A 17,588-nucleotide genomic window follows, 5' to 3' on the forward strand; every position below is an offset into this window, starting at 1 on the left:
CGAACAAGAGAGCTTCCTTTCCTTTAGGTGTCAAGTTAAAATGTTATCTGCCTTGGATACACAGCCGATGACCCTTCTGCCCCCGACCATCCTTGCTTCTCAAGAAAACAAAGTGAAATAATGAAATAAAATCTCAGATACATTTTGCTTCATTCTTCTGTGTGCTCAGAGGAAGTTTGGCAGTGGTTCTGGGCTGCAGTGTCAGCAGAAACCTTATCCTGTTTTTCTGCTTCCAACTGGCAAAAGTTCAGAGAAGTGCAACTTTAAACCAGCTCAAAAAGCGCACAGTTATGTTCTCCGGGCATTTCTTGTCAAAACCTTTAGCAACCATGCAATTAGCATTAATTAAAGACAGCTGTTTTGCTTTGTGACATGCTGGGGGGTTGCATTGTTTTGATCACATAGGGTGAGGAACACTGGATGGGATTAAAAAAATGGGCCCGATCCAAAGGGTTGCCTTCTGCACATGCATTCCCATCACTAGAACTCATACCTCCCAAGTGCCCTGATTTAACCAGGACAGCCACACTTTCCTTGAAGGCACCCTGGGCTCCAGTGGCGTAGTGTGGGGGGTGCAGGGGGGGGGCCGGCCGCACCGGGTGCAACATCTGGGGGGGGGCGCACTCGCACTCGCAGCTCTCTGCCCCTACCTGGCTCACTCACTCTCTCTCACTGCAGTGCTGGCTGTGCGAATCCGATCCGAGCCGCCGGGTCACTGCCCACTGTGGAGGGGAGGGTGCCAGGCGTGCGGTGCGGTGCAGAGAGAGAGCGAGGGACTATCTGGGGGAGGGACAGTGCAGCGGGGGGCGCAAATTACTTGCCTTGCCCCGGGTGCTGACAACCCACGCTACGCCACTGCTGGGCTCTGCCTTCGTTCCAAGGTGCCCCAATTTCACACCAGGTGCGGACGAGGCTCACAGAAGCAGCTCTTGTAGCAGTGGCAGCATTGTGAATGAGCAGTTGCCGGCCTTTATGAAGGAGGCACAAGACTGTGATGGGCTCCTGGAGCCCTCCTGCCTCCCTTCCCAAAGCCAGCAAGCACTTACAGGGCTTGGGGAAGGAGTTGGGGGTCTCTTGCCCCCTATCAGAGCACCTGGCTCTTTTCCTATGCTGGACAGAAGCTTCCTAGACTTTGGGAAGGAGGCATCAAGACCTCTGGTAGGATCCTGGAGCTCTCCTGCCTTCTTCCCAACATCAGGCAGAAGTTTACAGGGCTTTGGGAAAGAGGCATGAGGTCCCTGTCCTGATTTTTATCGGCAGAATGTTTGGAGTGTATGAGAACTTGGTTGGGACCATCCAACCCATGGTGGCTGGGGACCATTGAGACTGGCAGGGCAGAAGGTTGGGAGACCAACAAGAGCCAGAGCCAATCACAGGCACAGCTAACCAATTCTAACTTTCACTTCCTCTTCCTTTCCCTTGTTGAGTTCAATAAGGGCAACCTTATTGAGGAGGAAGCTGACCACAATTGGTTGTAATTAAGAAGACAGGCAGGTGAGCAGACTGAAGTTGGTGGGGCACTGCCCCATTTGCCCAGGCAGAACAGCCTCCACTGCTTCCAATGAAAGGGCAGGTTAGAAGATTCAGGACAGGCAAAAGCACTCCAAGTACATAGCACGTGGAATTCCCTCCCACAAGTTGCAGCGATGGCCATCAGGTTGGATGGCTTTAGAAGACGATTAGACACATTTATGGGGAATGTCCATCTATTGTATCTAGCCATGATGGGGATGTTTTCCTTACAATGTTGGAGGCCATATGCTTCTTAAGGAATGCCATTTTCTGGGAGTTGCAAGTAGTCAGGTCCGGTTTGTGGACTTCCCATAGGCATCTGGTCAATGCAGTGCTTGACTAGATGGGCCTTTGACTTGATCCAGCAGGGTCCTTCTCCCGTTTGTCTATTCTTGCCCAGCCCACCACCAGGTTTGGTGTGCTGGGCTAGGTGCTTGGTCTACCCCCGGCGTTGTGTGTTTGTGTGACATCACAGATGCTGAGATTCCCCAATGTTGGGTCCAAGCTGCACCTCTGTCTCAAAGTATTTCTTTTCTTTTTAAAACCAGGACTGCCCAATTTTTATTTTTTAAAAATTATTATTATTATTTGGTAATTTTCTCTAACACATCAGGAATGTAGAAGCAGTGAAGGCACGTGAAGGAATGTTAATTGTGTGCTTCATAACTAAAGTACATAGCTATCTAAAGCTCTCCACCCTTCTGCCCTGCCCCCGCCCCAAGATCCACCAACTAAAATTACCTGGCTGTTTGATTTTATTATGCAGCTTAAAAAAAGGACAATGATGGAGTGCCACCTGATCTGGTACTTTTTACTGCTTGTTTGTGTCGAAACAGGACCAATATATTTCGTCAATTTAGAAAAGCCTGAAAAGGATAAAAAATATAAACATATGAATTTGCAATGGACAGAACTTTTAACTAATGATGTATTAGATTTGTAACATAATTCAGAAATAACATAAAATCACCTGGTTGCAATACTGGAAATACAAGGCCCTTAATCATGCTTTTGTTATTGTTGTGGGAAGTGCAGTGTGTGGGTGTGTGTGTGTGCTTTTTACAGCCAATTCTCCTCTGCAAATGCCTTTGGAGGCAAAGAAATCAGCTTCATCACTCACCATCTTTAATATATATTTTGTCCTTTCTGTCCTTGTGGCTGATCTGAAAATATAATATCTAAATTGTAATGTTTTAAAAGTCTCAATGAAATGCAATTGTATACTCCTGAGGGATGATGTGTGGATGTCCAATCAGTTAAGCAGTTATCCTTCCTAACATTTAACATACACCTGCCTCCTTTCGTTGGGTATTAGTAGGCAATTGCTCATACTATGAATATTAATTGTGCAAACATGTTGTAATGTGTCTCACAGGTAAGATACTTCATGTCCATCAAATTAACAAATATTGAGGGATGCAATGAAATGTACTCAGTACTGTCTTTATCATGGTGGCCAACCTGATACCTGTGGGAAGCCTGAAAGCAGACTTACACTGCATCCAACAGTGATGATGGAAAATAGCCATTGTGGTTAATAACCACTGGCAGCCTTCTCCTCCATGAATTTGTGGACCTCCAGATAATGCTGGACTTCATTATCCATCAGCCCCAGCTAGTGGTGAGGGATGATGGAAGCTGTAGCCCAACATATCTGGAGGGCCACAGGTTGTTGACATGCAGAGGGCCGGGAGTCCAGCTGGCTAGCCCCAGCCGGGCCGTCCCCTTCCAGCAGTCCCGCTGCGTAGACCATCGGCCTCTGCCCTGACGTAAATCAGCGACCCAGGCTTCAAAGCCAGGGCACACTATCAGCAGATCGAACTGCGCACACAGAATAGGCGTGAGGCTTGTGGAAGCATACTACAACTACAGATTTATTAATCATAAATCAGGGCAAAGAAACATGTCGTCTCTCTCTCCCGTCTTCTCAGAGAGAATAGGAAAAGCAAAAGCTATACACAACGGAAGTACCCAGCAAGATGTGCTGGAATGTAAACAGACATGTGACACGCAACAGTTCCACACATCTGCTCCTGAAGGTGGAATGGAAAGCTCAACACAGGTTCCCCTTCTCGTAAGCCTACACTTACGAGCTGTAGCTCTCCGGTTTCTCCAAGCCTTATCTGCAGATGCCAGGGACTGAACCTCAGACCTTCCACATGCAAAACTTGTGCCCTGTGACTTATAAACGTGAGCGTCCACCTGCACTTTGCTCAGGGATTTTGCTAGCTTATCTGTAATGGTGAGGATGGGGAAAGAGGGAGAATGCATACCTGCACCATTTCTCTCTGTGCTTCTTTTTCACATTCTTTGGTTGTGGATCCAGGCACGCTATCCCTTGGAAATAAATGATTAACAAGGTCTTGGTCTGGCAAATGCCATTTTAGGTCACCTGCTCCTTTACCTCTCAGAGGAAAAAAATGACCTGTTATATTTTTCCCATGCTCAGTGATCTGTAAAGGAATCAGTCTTCTACTAGATCAGACTCGCTCTGGCAGGTGATATTGGGGGCTACGTATTTTCCTTTATTACCTTTCCTGTTGTATGTTGCTTTCTTCAGTAGGACTTGTTTCCAAATGTGTGCAAAGGATTGCAGCCTTTACTGCCCGATTCATTTGTTTATTTGAACAAATGAATTTTTACATACACACACACTTGAGTTGGCTTAGAACCATCAAGAAGACTGACCCTGCCCTCAGGCTTACCATCTAGAAGACAATGATGCTGGTCACTATTTTCAGGTGACTATTTTCAGTCACATCCTGGCAAATTCAGGTTGTGTAATTCAAGTCAATTTGGAGCTGTTGTGTGTCAAACCTATTCCTATCCATCCCCTACGCCAAAACAGGTTTTTTGTGTTAAGGGAAGTGGAATGCCCTCCCATCAGCTGTTAAGGAAATAAGTAACTATACAACCTTTAGAAGACATCTGAAGGCAGCCCTCTGTAGGGAAGTTTTTTATGTTTCATGCTTTTGTATATGCTGGAAGCCACCCAGAGTAGCTAGGACAACCCTGTCAGATGGGTGGGGTACCAACTACAAGAATAACAACAACAAGTAAACCTCTGTTGCCACATTCCAAATTAAGGCCTTGTTTGGAAGTACCCACAAAAGGAGAAGAGAGTGGGTAAGATAGTTTCAGACGCTGAAAGCATAAGACAGAACTTTGCTTGGAGCAAAGTCTGTGAGATCCAGAATATCATGTGATATTCCTCAGAGCCAGACTTCTCAGAATCTCAAGTCAGCAAAGGAAGCTAGTACATTCAGATATGGACTTGGAACTGTTCCTGCAAACAACTTGTGGCCCACCAAACCAACCGTAACCTTTCAACCAGTCTAGGAGGTGCTTGACAATCAGTGGTTTTCCCCCTCAAGAGGTGGGGGGGGGGGACAGGTTTATTGGGCTGCTGTACATGATTGATAGGCCAAACTCATCTTGGTGAGTCAGCAGTTAACTAGCCAGTTTTAACCTCTGTATTTCATGAAGAGTTACTCATTGCACGTCCTCCAGAATGATAAGAAATTAAGATTAATACTTGCCCTGATGAATTGTCTGAACATTGTCCTATTTTATGTCTAGCGAATGCAGCTATCAAAGAGGACGATCGGGCATTATCCACCTTATCTATATCACACTGGCATAAATCTTCATTGGCTCAAGGGCTTATCTGGGGAAACCTTTGCAACATTAAGAAATGCCATCTTTCTTCCAATCTTCTATTTTGAGACTCTATTTTAAAAAGCACCTTTGTGCTTTTTGTTGGGACAGAATGTGGAAGTGGTTGTGCCATACTCTGAATTCTGCTGGGTTTGAAAATAAGGCACATTTGAAAATTATTCCAAAATTCCACACTCACAGGCCACTTTAAACCACGTAAACTAAACTATGGTTGAGAAATGAAGGCACATGCACTTTGCTCCCCCACAACTCTGGGTGCTGCAGTGCTGCCAGGATCTAGGTCATAGTCTCGTTATGTCTGATCCTGGGTTCGTGGTTTGTCTTCCCCAAAGAAATCTCAAGCAGTAAGCCAAGAACAAACCGTGGACACAGCTCATAGTTCATTTGGAAGGAAACAAACCACAAGGCTACATTCAGAAACAACACTATTCCAAACCATGGCGTAGCAGGGAGGAGGGAAGCACTTGCGATTTCAGCAGCATGTCGTACAGTCGCCTATAAAACATAATTTAAGAAGGATATTGACAAGCTGGAATGTGTGCAGAGGAGGGAAACCAAGATGATCAAGGCTCCACACCTGGAGTACTATGTTCTCTTCTGGATGCCACAGTTTAAGACGGATATTAACAATCTGGAACATGTGCAGAGGAGGGAAACCAAGCCTTAGGAGGGGCAGTTGAGGGAACTGGGTATGTTTAGCCTGGGTAAAAGAAGACTGAGAGGAGATATGATAGCCATCTTCAAATATCTTAAGGGCTGTCACATGGAGCAAGCTCGTTTTCTCTTGCTCCAGAGTATAGGACCCAAATCAAGTTACAAGAAAGGAGATTTTGACTAAACATCATGAATAATTTTCTGACAGTAAGAGCTATTTGACAGTGGAACAGTCTCCTTCGGAAGGTGGTGGACTCTCTTTCATTGGAGGTTTTTAGGCAGAGGTTGAATGGCCAGCTGTCATGGATGCACTAGTTGAGATTCCTGCATTGCAGGGGGTTGAACTAGAAGACAATCAGGGTCCCTTCCAACTCTACAATTCTAGGATTCTGTGGTTTTGCCCCCAAGGAAAGATGGTTCATTCTGCCTCAATGGTGGGTCTGCCCTGCCTTTTACCCACACCCCGGCTACATGGCAAACTGTTGGGATACCCTGGGAATCTGCTCTGTAAGTGCCACAGCTTCCTAACTGCCCCATTGCAACACAACTGGGCACACAAGGACTTGCAACATACTTGAACTTGCTCTTTGGGTCCCAGCCACACTCTCAAGGCAGCGTAGAGATCACAGGCAGAGAAGCACGAAACAGCTGGAATAGGTTCCTGCAATTTAACAGTCTACTGATTCAGTTAAGCTTTTGTCCCCTAAACAGAGAGATGTAAAGGAGCAATTGTTGCCAATTTAATCTGAGTTCCAGCTTTTAATTTTCTCAAGGCTGTCAAGCCATTATGCTAAGCACAGCTAAGCCGAGCAGCCCTGAGCCAAATCACAGCCTACATTGTTAACATTCAGGGAGGAAAAGAGAAATAAGCAATACAGGTTGGAGTCTGTTTGCTCACTTTTTGTTCATTTACCAGGGATGCAAGCAGTGCCTGATTCTACAATGTGACCTTTGGGTTTTATTCCTCCCAGCAAATCACCAGTGCAAGAGAGAGAGGGGAGGATGAGAAATATTGAGCTCACCCTTGACCTTCTAGGATGAGCTGGTGGTCATAGGCTGTGTACACATTGCTGTTTACTCAGGCTCCATTGCGCTCCCACTGCTGGTGTTTGAAGCTGTGTGCACGTGGTGTTTGCCACAAGCCATATATGTGCTGTAGTTTCCTGAGAAATACTGTTGTTGGGTGTGTTCCCCCTCAAATCAGCTTCCATCTGATTCGCAAACATAAGCCACATTCATTTCGCAGTTAAGCTGAGGTGTGTATACTTGAGATCACCTTTGTGAATGCATTTTCATGAATAGTAGTTGCAGGAGTGTATGCATGGGGAAACCAAACAGGCAATGTGCATTGGGTAAAGACATCCCCACCCCTTCTCTGGTGTGCACAGCAATGTAAGAATGTGACTTGAAACACAGCCTTGCTGCATTTTAAGCTGCTAGTGTGTACATTGCCTTAGAACAGAAAAAGGAGTTAGGGTTTAAGATAGGAGGCATTTCCAGCCTATGTTTGTGTTGTATTCAATCACTTACTGGCAAATCAAGGCTCTGCAATTGGGAGGTGCTTTGCCCCCAACTATCAGACTTTGTGGTAAGAAAAGTGATGGGGAAATGCAGTGGGAAGTGTGGGATAACACTCACTTTGACTGACCCGCAATGCTCATTAAATAGCCAGCATCTAATATCCCTGCAGACAAAATCAGGATGAGTGCACAATAAACAGGATGTCTGGACGTGCCCTTGGAGAAAAGCAATGGCTTATAGACTTTGAAACAAAAATGCACATTTTTGTCCAGGCAAATTCACCATGAGTTTACTTTCCTCTTAATTTTGGCACAAGGATGTGCCGTTCCTAGAATCCCTTTAAAGGGTCACGTTGCAACAGGACATGGTGTCCCAACTGTGTGACTCACAGTGTGTTGGAGCTCTCAGAGGGTCACTTCCAGATGATAGACAACCAATGGAAAACTTACATAATGAGAAATGGCAGTGAATAGCGAACATCAGTGGCATTAGTTGTCTGAAGTGCTCTCTCTCTCTCTCTCTCTCTCTCTCTCTCTCTCTCTGAGATTTCATTTGCTTTCATTTGATGATTGTCTCTGAAAGCAAATCATGGAAGGAAGAGGATGCTTTCAGTTCACACCTGACACACAAACGAGGATAATTTTTTTTAAAAAAAAGCATGTTTAAACCAGCCACTTCAGTGCTCCCAGTACAGATCAGAGGCACATTCCAGATCAGGGACCTGTGGGCGCTTTGCCTTCAGATTAAAAATTGCTCATTTAAGAATCATTTCTCTCTCCCCTAATTATAACAATACTTTGGCATTAATTTTTTTCTGTCTATTTTATCTATAGTGGTTAAAACGTGCATTTGCCTTTAAGCTACTTTCTGCCCCGTAAAAAAAGGTAAAGGGACCCCTGACCATTAGGTCCAGTCATGGCCGACTCTGGGGTTGCAGCGCTCATCTCGTTTTATTGACCGAGGGAGCCGGTGTACAGCTTCCGGGTCATGTGGCCACGCCATTTACCTTCCTGCCGGAGTGGTACCTATTTATCGACTTGCACTTTGTGCTTTCGAACTGCTAGGTGGGTAGGAGCAGGGACCGAGCAACGGGAGCTCACCCCATTGTGGGGATTCAAACCGTCAACCTTCTAGTCCTAAGCTCTGTGGTTTAACCCACAGCGCCACCCACGCCCCCCACTTTCTGCCCCACATGCACACAAATAGCACAAGAGAGGCCCAGAGAGCCTGATTGTCATGTATGAAAAACAGTGGTGTAGTGGTACATTCCGAAGGGTAGACACTCATCACGGCAATCGCCAGAACTATGCCCCTTCCAATACAAAAATGCACTTCTGATCAATGCAGACATTATGTCATCAGTATCAAGATGGCCTTTTTTCCTTGCCATCCCTCCTATTTCATTTAACATCCAGCCTGAAGCAGTGATCTGGTGGACTCAAAAGCTTGCTCGCTATTTGGGGACATTTTCTTTTTGGTCATGAAAAAAGAGGCTTCAAAATTTTTCAGAATAAAAACTGGCCATGTGGACTGTTAGCCAGGTGTGCTAATGTACCTACCTCTTCCTCAACTTACCTTATTTGGTGGGTTTATCTGAGAAAAATGTTAGCTACCTGGAATGCAGGGAATGGCAAATTGTGCCCAGGAGATGACATCATCATTTTCGGTGAAATAAGTTGTGGTGCTTTATCATTGCCCGCCCTTGTTCCTGATAAAAAAATAAATAAATCCCAATGATATTATTATGAGTATTAGGGCCGGCTCAATACATTTTGGCACCTGAAGTAAACCTTGTTTTAATGAATATGCTTGCTATGCATTTTTCTTTCTTTTTTGCATTTCAGTTTCTTTGCAGTGAGTTTCCTTGATTGTGAAAAGCAACATAATAATCAATAATAAAAACCCAGCTAACTCATTCTTTGAGTGCCTATGCTTAGGACTGAAGATGGTCAGTGCACATGAAACGGTCTCTGGGCTGGGAGAACAGAAAGGTGTATTCTGGAGAAGGGATGGCAATTTCATACTGCAATATTTTGTTGCAGATCACAATTTAACAACAACAATGCAGCCAGTGGAGACCTCCCTAGGGAGTGTTTGGGTCTCCCTCGCCTGCACCCAAGGCTTTGTGAACCTTTGGATCAGTATTGCCAACCGGTTTCAAAGTAGGCTGATACAAACAAAAGCCAGCTGTTGGGCAGGGAAATTTGCTCAGGCTCCCATGTCAGAAAAGGGTGTGCATCGGGCCAAGGCAAGGACACAACGAAAATTGCGGGCTCAGCAGATACTCCTTTCCTTAAAAACAAGTAATAAGTTTTTGGAATTAATGTCCTTCCCACACACGTTTTGACTCTACCACCAGCTCGGAGTTACTGGGGGGAGATTGGAAACTGCACCACGCAAAAAAGCCACTTTTCCTGCACATTTCTTTTTCCCAGGACAGCAGGAAAAGCTCTTGTTACTTCCAGTTAGTTAACGAAAACAAAAGTTTGGCTAGGTTTCGCTCCAGGGAGCTTGCAAGGACATTGCAAAAGAGTCCCCTGAACTTTGAACCACGCCTGCAAGTGATAAACAGGCGGAGTATAAATATCAGAGAACTGCAGCTGCTAACTAGATAGCTAGATTTGTTTTCTTTGCATGGTGTAGCTGGAGAGAACACAAGCGAAGTCGAGGAGCAGCCAAGAGAAGGGTGGGGCCCGGGTAAGTCTGTTGTTTCCTTGTCAAATTCGCTTTTCCGATTTCTTTTGTCTTTTTGTGCGTTGAATCGGGAATCGGTTTTATATATATTGTGCGCACAAAGCGATACTTTAGTTTACAAAGTGTGATTCCCCAAGCTTGCCTCCTCGGAGCGGGAGTTGTCGGGCTTTGGTTATTTGTTTCCATAAAGGGGTTTTTGGAAAAGAATACAGTATATATATATATTCTTCCAGAACGTATCGGGTTCAGAGCTGCCGGAACAGAAGGGGAAAGGGGGGAAACCAGTTAAAGCTTGACATTAACAGTGCAATCCTATTAATGGTTACTCAGAAGTAAGCACAGTCGAGTCCACTTTGCTCCCATGAAAGTGTTTACATAGGATCGCAGTTTAAGAAGTCTATGCAATGGGCATCCCCTCTCGTGCAGCCTTACTCACAAGTAAATATGCATAGGATCAGGCTGTTGTGCGAGTCCCGTGGTTTCCAAACACACTGTAGTTTTAGTGGGGGTTGACATCAACTGGCTTTTACTCAGAGTAGACCCATTAAACCTAATGGTGACAGCTAACTTAGACCAGACCCATTGGAATTAATAGACCAGAGTAAAAGTTAGTTGAACACAACACCTTGTATCTTTGAAATAAATACAAACGGGGAATGATTGCACACTTTGAATTTTGACATTTGTCTTAATTAAATTGAATATAGTAAACTTAAACAGCTGTGTGCTATAACTGCAGTGGTTCCCAAAGAAAGGGAAAGGCGAGGGGTGGGGTGGGGTTGGAATCCTTAAAAACAAGAAGTGGGACAGATTTATTGGGAGTCTGTTTATTCTGCTGCTCTGGAGGAGCCAGGGGCAGGAGGCATGTTCTGTGATCGGTGGGGTTGTGGGTGGAGCATTCAACTTGTTTTCTTTTCTTTTCTGCCAAAGCCCTGCCATGTGGGTTGGCCTGGGACTTGCCCTGGCTCTCTGTCTCCTCCCAGGAGGAGGGACGGAGAGCCAGGGTACCAGCAGCCGTTGCAGAGAGGCTCCAGAATGGCGAATCGGGGAAGAAGATCCTATGCTGGATTCCAGGGGTACCGTCACAGTGGTAGCCCTTCTTCAAGCCAGCTGATTCTTGTGCCTGTTGCAGGCTTCTAGGTAAGGACACCCCGTGTTTGCACCTGCATTTTGGTGGGGGAGATCGGATCTTGTCAAAAATAAGAGGCATGTTTATACAGGACAGGGATGGGATTTTCTCCTTATTTTCTTTCAGATTTATGGTGTCTCTACTTTTCCATGACTCCCCAAAGTGTTTCTGTTATAAGTTATTTTTGGCTCGCAAACTGAAATTTCTGGCTTCACTGCTTGGATTCTGTACTGCTGTTTGTAATAACAAAACTCCTCCTATAAGCTTCATTCTTCGTTTTTGGATTTCATCCAGAGCTTGGATGAAACAAAAGCAAACCAGAAAGTGCCCAAGCAACAGAGCACCACATGTTTCATAGGGATTATATAGCAGAGGTCATTAGTGCTTTCATGACTTCATAGTTCTCTTGCACACTGTCCCATTATAAACTTCCTTGGCTAGCTTCAGGGGGACATCGATCCATTCGACTTCTCATACGTATTGTTTCTTTAGTAAATAAAATACAGCTGTTCAGATATTAGGAGTGTGAAAGTCCACAGTGCCCTGCATTCTTCAGATTGGGGTGAATGACCTCGAAATCCTTATACTGTATGAGGGGGCGGTGGGAGACAGAACTGCTGATGTCTTGCAAAAGAGACCCAGATTGTTCAGGCTGCAGTGAGCAAGGAAAACCTGAGTTGCCAAATTAACTTCTGCTTTTCCAGTTTATTGTCCTCCAAGGACAATTTGCAGCTTCTGTGACAGTTACAGAAAAGAGGAGGAAAATGACCGATCCATTTGCACATCATCTCCACTTTTAAAAAAGCAGCATATTGCTACTAATTTTCAAGCATTAGTACAGTGCTTTTTGAGTAGGGGATGGATCAAAGGCTTTTTTGGCAGACATATGAAAAAGCTTATAGAATGGCAATTGCTTTTGTTTTTACTTTTAACACAACCAATTAAACAGTAAAGTGATTTGCCAAGGACATATTTTAAAATCTTAAATTATTTGAGTAGGCAAGAACCACGTTTGTCCCATATGGCATTAAAATCTTCACATGCAATAATATTAATACCACTTGGCCAAATGTTCTGTTTTCTAATCACAACACTCAAGCAAACTCCATTGCAAATACCTCCAGAGCCACATACGGTATGTGGTAATTTGAAGTATCCATAAAAGGTCAGTACACCCTAGAAGATAGCCTACACAACTAATATTTTACAGTTATGTTGTTTTATGCTGATCACTTGTTTTAAATTATAAGTTGTCCAGAGACAAATAAATCCAGTAATAACAGTGGGAGTTTATAGATTCTGAGAAGCCACCATATCATCTTAACAAACAATATAAACTGTCCCGAGGGAGGATAGTGCACTTAAAATATTCATTTTCCTCTCTGTGTGTCTCCTATTAGATTGGAAGATCTGCAACTGAAGCTTGAAAGTGATGGCTTGGTAAATGTTTCATTTATGGTGATCAATCACCAGGGACACCATTCCCAACTGAAGTATAACCAGCTAAGAGAGAAGGTTTCGGAGCACATTCCTGTATACCAGCAGGATGCAAAACAACCTGATGTCTGGACTACACTAAGTGGAAAGAAGGATGACTTCCTCATCTATGACAGGTCTGTATATAAAAGAAAAGCTAGGAGATCTAAATGAACCTCAGGGGGCAAGGTTTTCCATAGCACTGAGGAGAACAGGGCTGAGAAGGCCCTGCTTCCCATCCATATCAACCTTATTTCCACCATAAATGGGATACTAGGTTGTAACCAACAGGCACATAGATAGCAGTATGTTAGGGAGAAGAGTTCTAGCAGCTTAGCTGCCCCTTGCACATGCTACATTTTAATATATAGGTATGTGTATTGATTTTGAAAATAAGGAAGCACATTCATTTATGTGAGTCCCCATCTGCAACCCAGACATGGGTTTATTGCCTCGGGACAAACTTTGCTGCTCTTGAAGGTTTTTCTTGGCAGAGAGCTCCCTGTACTCTTAAAAGAGGCTTGAGAAGTGAGAGGGTGCCTGGATTTCCACAGAAACATGCTCACAGGGAGAAAAAGTGTCATGATTTGCTGTTGTAAGAGCCCGTGCAAATGGCATTTCCACCCCTGCAACCTAGCTATATAGGATTGAGGCACCTGTGAAATGCTTGCAGTAGATTTTTTATGGATTATAACAGAACACAGGACATCTAGCACAACAGAAATTCATTTCTCATTTCCAAAATACTCCACGTTATGGGTGATAATAAACTTAAGTTTTATTCCAAGTAGATGCATTGAAATTAATGAATATGACTAATAGTTGAATACAGTACCATGAATGTATTTCACATTGATATTAAAACCTGGGTAACTTTCTTTCTAGGTGTGGCCGTCTAGTGTATCATCTTGGTTTGCCTTACTCTTTTCTGAGTTTTCCGTATGTGGAAGAAGCCATTCAGATCACATACTGTGAATCCAAGTGTGGAAACTGCTCTTATCTGGTACTTTTTTATTTTTACAATATTCTTTTCCCATTGTGTATGTGTGCATTTAATTGAATAAACAGAAACCTAATCAAGCATGTTTTAGCTTATATTCTGAGCGTGATTTTTGAAAATTTTGAAAGGTCCTTGGCTGCTATGGGCTTAATTTGTGGTGGAAACCTGCTTATAATGCATGCAGCCGAGGTACTCCCACACCATTGGATTCTAACTTACATATCTGCTGAACCATTGTGCAGGCACGTCTTGACAATCTTTGTACCGAAAAGCACTTTGTGGCTCCTTCTCTGGAGCTAAGTATGGGAGCCCTCCTGAAACCCATTTGGAAGCTCATTGGAAAGCCAGGATAACTGAATAAATAAATAAAATGAGTGGCTTGTAGCCAATGAAATTCTACTCACAGTAGACTCATGGTAAATTAATGAACCTAAGTTAGCCCTGTCCATTGACTTCAGTTTGTCTACTCATACTAGGGCTAGCATGGGGTACAACCCTTTGGCTCTACAGCCATCATGCAAATAGAAAGTCTCATCATCTTAATGCCTCCCGCATGATACCAAAGAGCTGAAACATGCATTTTCTTAACGAGTTTCGTGTTGATCATAGTATCGTGAAATTTTACAAGTTACTATGGAGAGAGAAAATTGTTAAATGCTTTACCACAATTCAATATAAGGTTGTAATTTTACACAGCAGGTATATAAGAATCGGCTAATATTTTGCATATGTATTTAAAGAGCCACATACCTGTCTACCGAAACAGGGTGCATTTATGTTGTCTGCACTTTTTCCTTCCAGACACCAGAGATTGAAGAAATATGCAGGAACATTTCAAAAAAGCCAGATGAAAAGCCAGAAGAGGCAGAACCTCCTCCCTCTCAGCACGACCAGTCACCTCCCCTTGGCCATCAAGGCCGGAAACCCCATCACCATAGACATGGGCATCGGCATAACAACCGGCGCCATCAAAATAGAGGTGGTCAGGCAGGTAGTGAGGATGTTGTAGAAGCTGCCTCACAGCAACCAGCTGTGGAGGATCCCCCCCAGAGAAAGAGGCTTTGACGAAAGGGGAATGCTATTTGCCAGAGGCAGTTGAGCTGAAAGTGGCAGGAGCTGACAAGGCCCACTACAGGTAACTGATGTTGACATTGTCGGCACTTGCTGTTTGAAGATCTAAATAGCATAGCCTCCTGACACTGTCGTGGTGAGCTCCCATCTTCCTGCAGGTGACGTGGGCAGCTGTTGGCAGAGAATGTCACTGAGTCTTGCCAGTGACGACTGCCAACGGCTGCTTGACAGCCAGCAGCAGCAGGTGAGCTTGCAGCTTCAGATGCCTGACAGTGAGTAGAAAGGGCAGAAATCTGAGCCTGAAAAACAAACTAAGCATCTTAACACACTAGGGAAGAGTCCTCAATGTAGAATGCGTTCGTTGATAATGCAGGCATTGGTATCATCAGATTTTTCAAAGTTGATTGGAAGCACTTATTGGCAAGAGCCAAAGAGAGTTAAAATACATTGAGTGACTATTACATCAGTGAGCTTCCCATCGGGTACCGTTATGTGAATGTCTGAAAGAAGGCAACTTACGCAGCTCAGTCCACGAACCAATTAAGCCGGAGTACTTGAGTTTGATGTTTTGCAACTGTAGTCGAGTGCTATTGCTTAATTGGCTTTGTACTGAGTTGTTTGGGTAAGCTGATTTGCCTTTAAAAAAACAACAGTGACATGCTCGTAATGGTACAGATTTTTGTTTTTCGGTGCCCATTTAAAGTGTTTGCTACATTTAGTTACCTCATCTTTCTGGTTTCCTCTTCTACCATTCTGTTTGCATTTGTGAAGACAGAAGCATAAACTATAACCTAGGGGCTTCTGTTTGATGTATAGCAACCAAGAACAGGGGAGGAGAATAAAGATGTGTTAACTACTTAAAAACAACTCTGGGTTTTTTTTGAAAACCAAGTAAATATATAAAAATGTGAATTTTCCCCCACTAAAACTTTAGAGCCACTTAATGACCAAACCATATTGTAGAAGTTGATGTACTTTAAAAATTTGTGTGTGATGGCTAATATTCCAAACAAAGGGATTTACCAGAATTTCTAACACCCAAGTAATAGATTTTGGACAGGCACATTTAAGATCCTGTGGTAAGAAGACTAGAATAGACCATGAATCTTTTTGTGTTTTTGTAAAAGTCTCACCAAAACTAAGTATCACAGATATTATGCATTTGGGGTGCAAGGTGAAGCTGTGATAGAATGAAACATGGAACAGGGTCAAAAACATTTGTTGATCAGATTTAAGTCTTGATCAATCTATCTCACAGTTCCTGTTGGTTTGTCATTCTTGGACTGGTTTTGGTTACTTTTATAACAGATTAATGAAGCTTGTATGTTTCTCTTTAGCTAAATAGTATGTCTCATTGTTAACACCTTGTCTTTCTGAAATGAATTTTTGAGTGGAGGATTTAGGCATGAAAGAAAATGTTCAACACAGAAACTGCTTAGATGGTGCTTGCTGTAGCTCATGATGGTTTCATAGGGAAAGTCACTGCCCTACAAACTTGAATTTTTTTATGGTGAACACTTGTTAAGCATGAAAGTAGTTTAAGAATATAACTGGAAAGCATGTTTTGTTGATGATGGATAAGAGAACTTTTAATAAACCAAATTAACGTCTTGTGATACTTGTCAGTTACACTTCCTAAACAGTTTTCATGTAATTCTCAAAACTGTCAACATTTGAAATGGACACCTTCACCTTTGCCAAGCCTCTGTTCCAAGTTTCTGATGGTATTACGGAGAACTTCAATTTCCTTATTCTTCTCTTCTTGAAGATGCTGAAGCTTCTGCAAAGATTAAAGCAAACGCTTTATTTCCCATTAGAACTTGGTTCCAAGATAGTGTATATAAACAAAGGTGTCATTGCTTTTGAAAAAAATCTACAAATACTTTTCAAAAGTTTGTATGTATTATATGACATCCAGGCACTGAGTCAGCTTGGTGGTCCCACTGGAAGTTAGAGAACTTAATTAACTCCATAGTTTTTGCCTAAAACATAGCACAAACAATGAGGATGAGACCTATGATAAGCACCTCCTGGTGCTCAAAAGTTGCTACATTTCTTTCTGTACCCATCTTGCCACTTCTATTCTACAGCCAAAGGAATTTTAAAAGCTTCATTTAATAATTCTGCAAAGCCTGAAATTAAAAATACCACAACCAGGGTACATTAATTATTGCATATTTTTCAGTGTTACAGAAATGGATGGGAGTTGCAGACAATGTCACCCTGATGCATGTGTACACAGTGCTTACATGCCATTAAAAATGGGGGAGTGCATATAGATCAGGTTAGTCTTAAAAATGAACAGAGAAGCCATTTTAGATAGGGGATTTCCCCAATGGTTGGCACTCAGAGGAATCGGAGAACTGGGCCCAATGAGTTACACTTTCAGAGATATTAATATATAGGGATGAGGGCAAGACACAACATTTAAAGTCAAATCTCATTGTCAGAAATACTGCGCGCCACCCAAGTATTTAATGAAACCCAGACATTTAAGATATTAGAAAGTGCTGGAAAACATACCCTTCGGTAAATGTTTTGCGGCAGTGAAGTGGGATTTGGATAGGACTTGGGCATTTTGGTCTGAAGCTTTACCAATTCAGCATTGAACTGAAACAAAAACACATGTTAGTATGTTGATAATGGGGAAAAACCTATACAAATATTTCTACTTTAACTATTCTTGAGCCAGTGTGGTGTACTGGACTAGGATGGATGAACTCCAGGTTTAATCCCCACTTAGCCATGAAGATCAGTGGGTTACCTTGGGCCAAGCACCCCCTTGGGCCTAATCTACCTAAGAGGGTTGTTTGGAAAACTCTACAGTTTCGTTCACCATAATGCAAGGAGGAT

The 17,588-nt window shown here is 43.3% G+C and overlaps 2 protein-coding genes across 2 annotated transcripts in view; one reads left to right on the forward strand and one right to left on the reverse strand.

Annotated features, from left to right (window-relative positions):
* CCDC152 (coiled-coil domain containing 152) overlaps positions 1-17,588 on the reverse strand; it is a 30,787-nt gene continuing 13,199 nt past the window's right edge. Inside the window, exons 8-14 of the mRNA XM_083403200.1 lie at positions 17,259-17,345; positions 16,428-16,515; positions 8,979-9,073; positions 7,899-7,984; positions 7,815-7,860; positions 2,254-2,378; positions 1-95 (exon numbers count right to left, since the gene is read on the reverse strand). Coding sequence (XP_083259326.1) covers positions 7,979-7,984; positions 8,979-9,073; positions 16,428-16,515; positions 17,259-17,345 — 276 coding nt within the window. The 3' untranslated portion in view covers positions 1-95; positions 2,254-2,378; positions 7,815-7,860; positions 7,899-7,978. The remainder of the gene's footprint in view (positions 96-2,253; positions 2,379-7,814; positions 7,861-7,898; positions 7,985-8,978; positions 9,074-16,427; positions 16,516-17,258; positions 17,346-17,588) is intronic.
* Positions 9,411-16,337, forward strand: SELENOP (selenoprotein P). The gene is made up of 5 exons (XM_083403203.1): positions 9,411-10,062; positions 10,990-11,199; positions 12,589-12,801; positions 13,550-13,667; positions 14,466-16,337. The coding sequence occupies exons 2-5, from the start codon at positions 10,997-10,999 to the stop codon at positions 14,727-14,729; spliced, it is 798 nt and encodes a 265-aa protein (XP_083259329.1). The 5' UTR covers positions 9,411-10,062; positions 10,990-10,996; the 3' UTR covers positions 14,730-16,337.

This window comes from Podarcis tiliguerta (genome assembly GCF_965153285.1).
Source record: "Podarcis tiliguerta genome assembly, chromosome: 11".
In the NCBI taxonomy this organism is placed as follows: domain Eukaryota; kingdom Metazoa; phylum Chordata; class Lepidosauria; order Squamata; family Lacertidae; genus Podarcis; species Podarcis tiliguerta.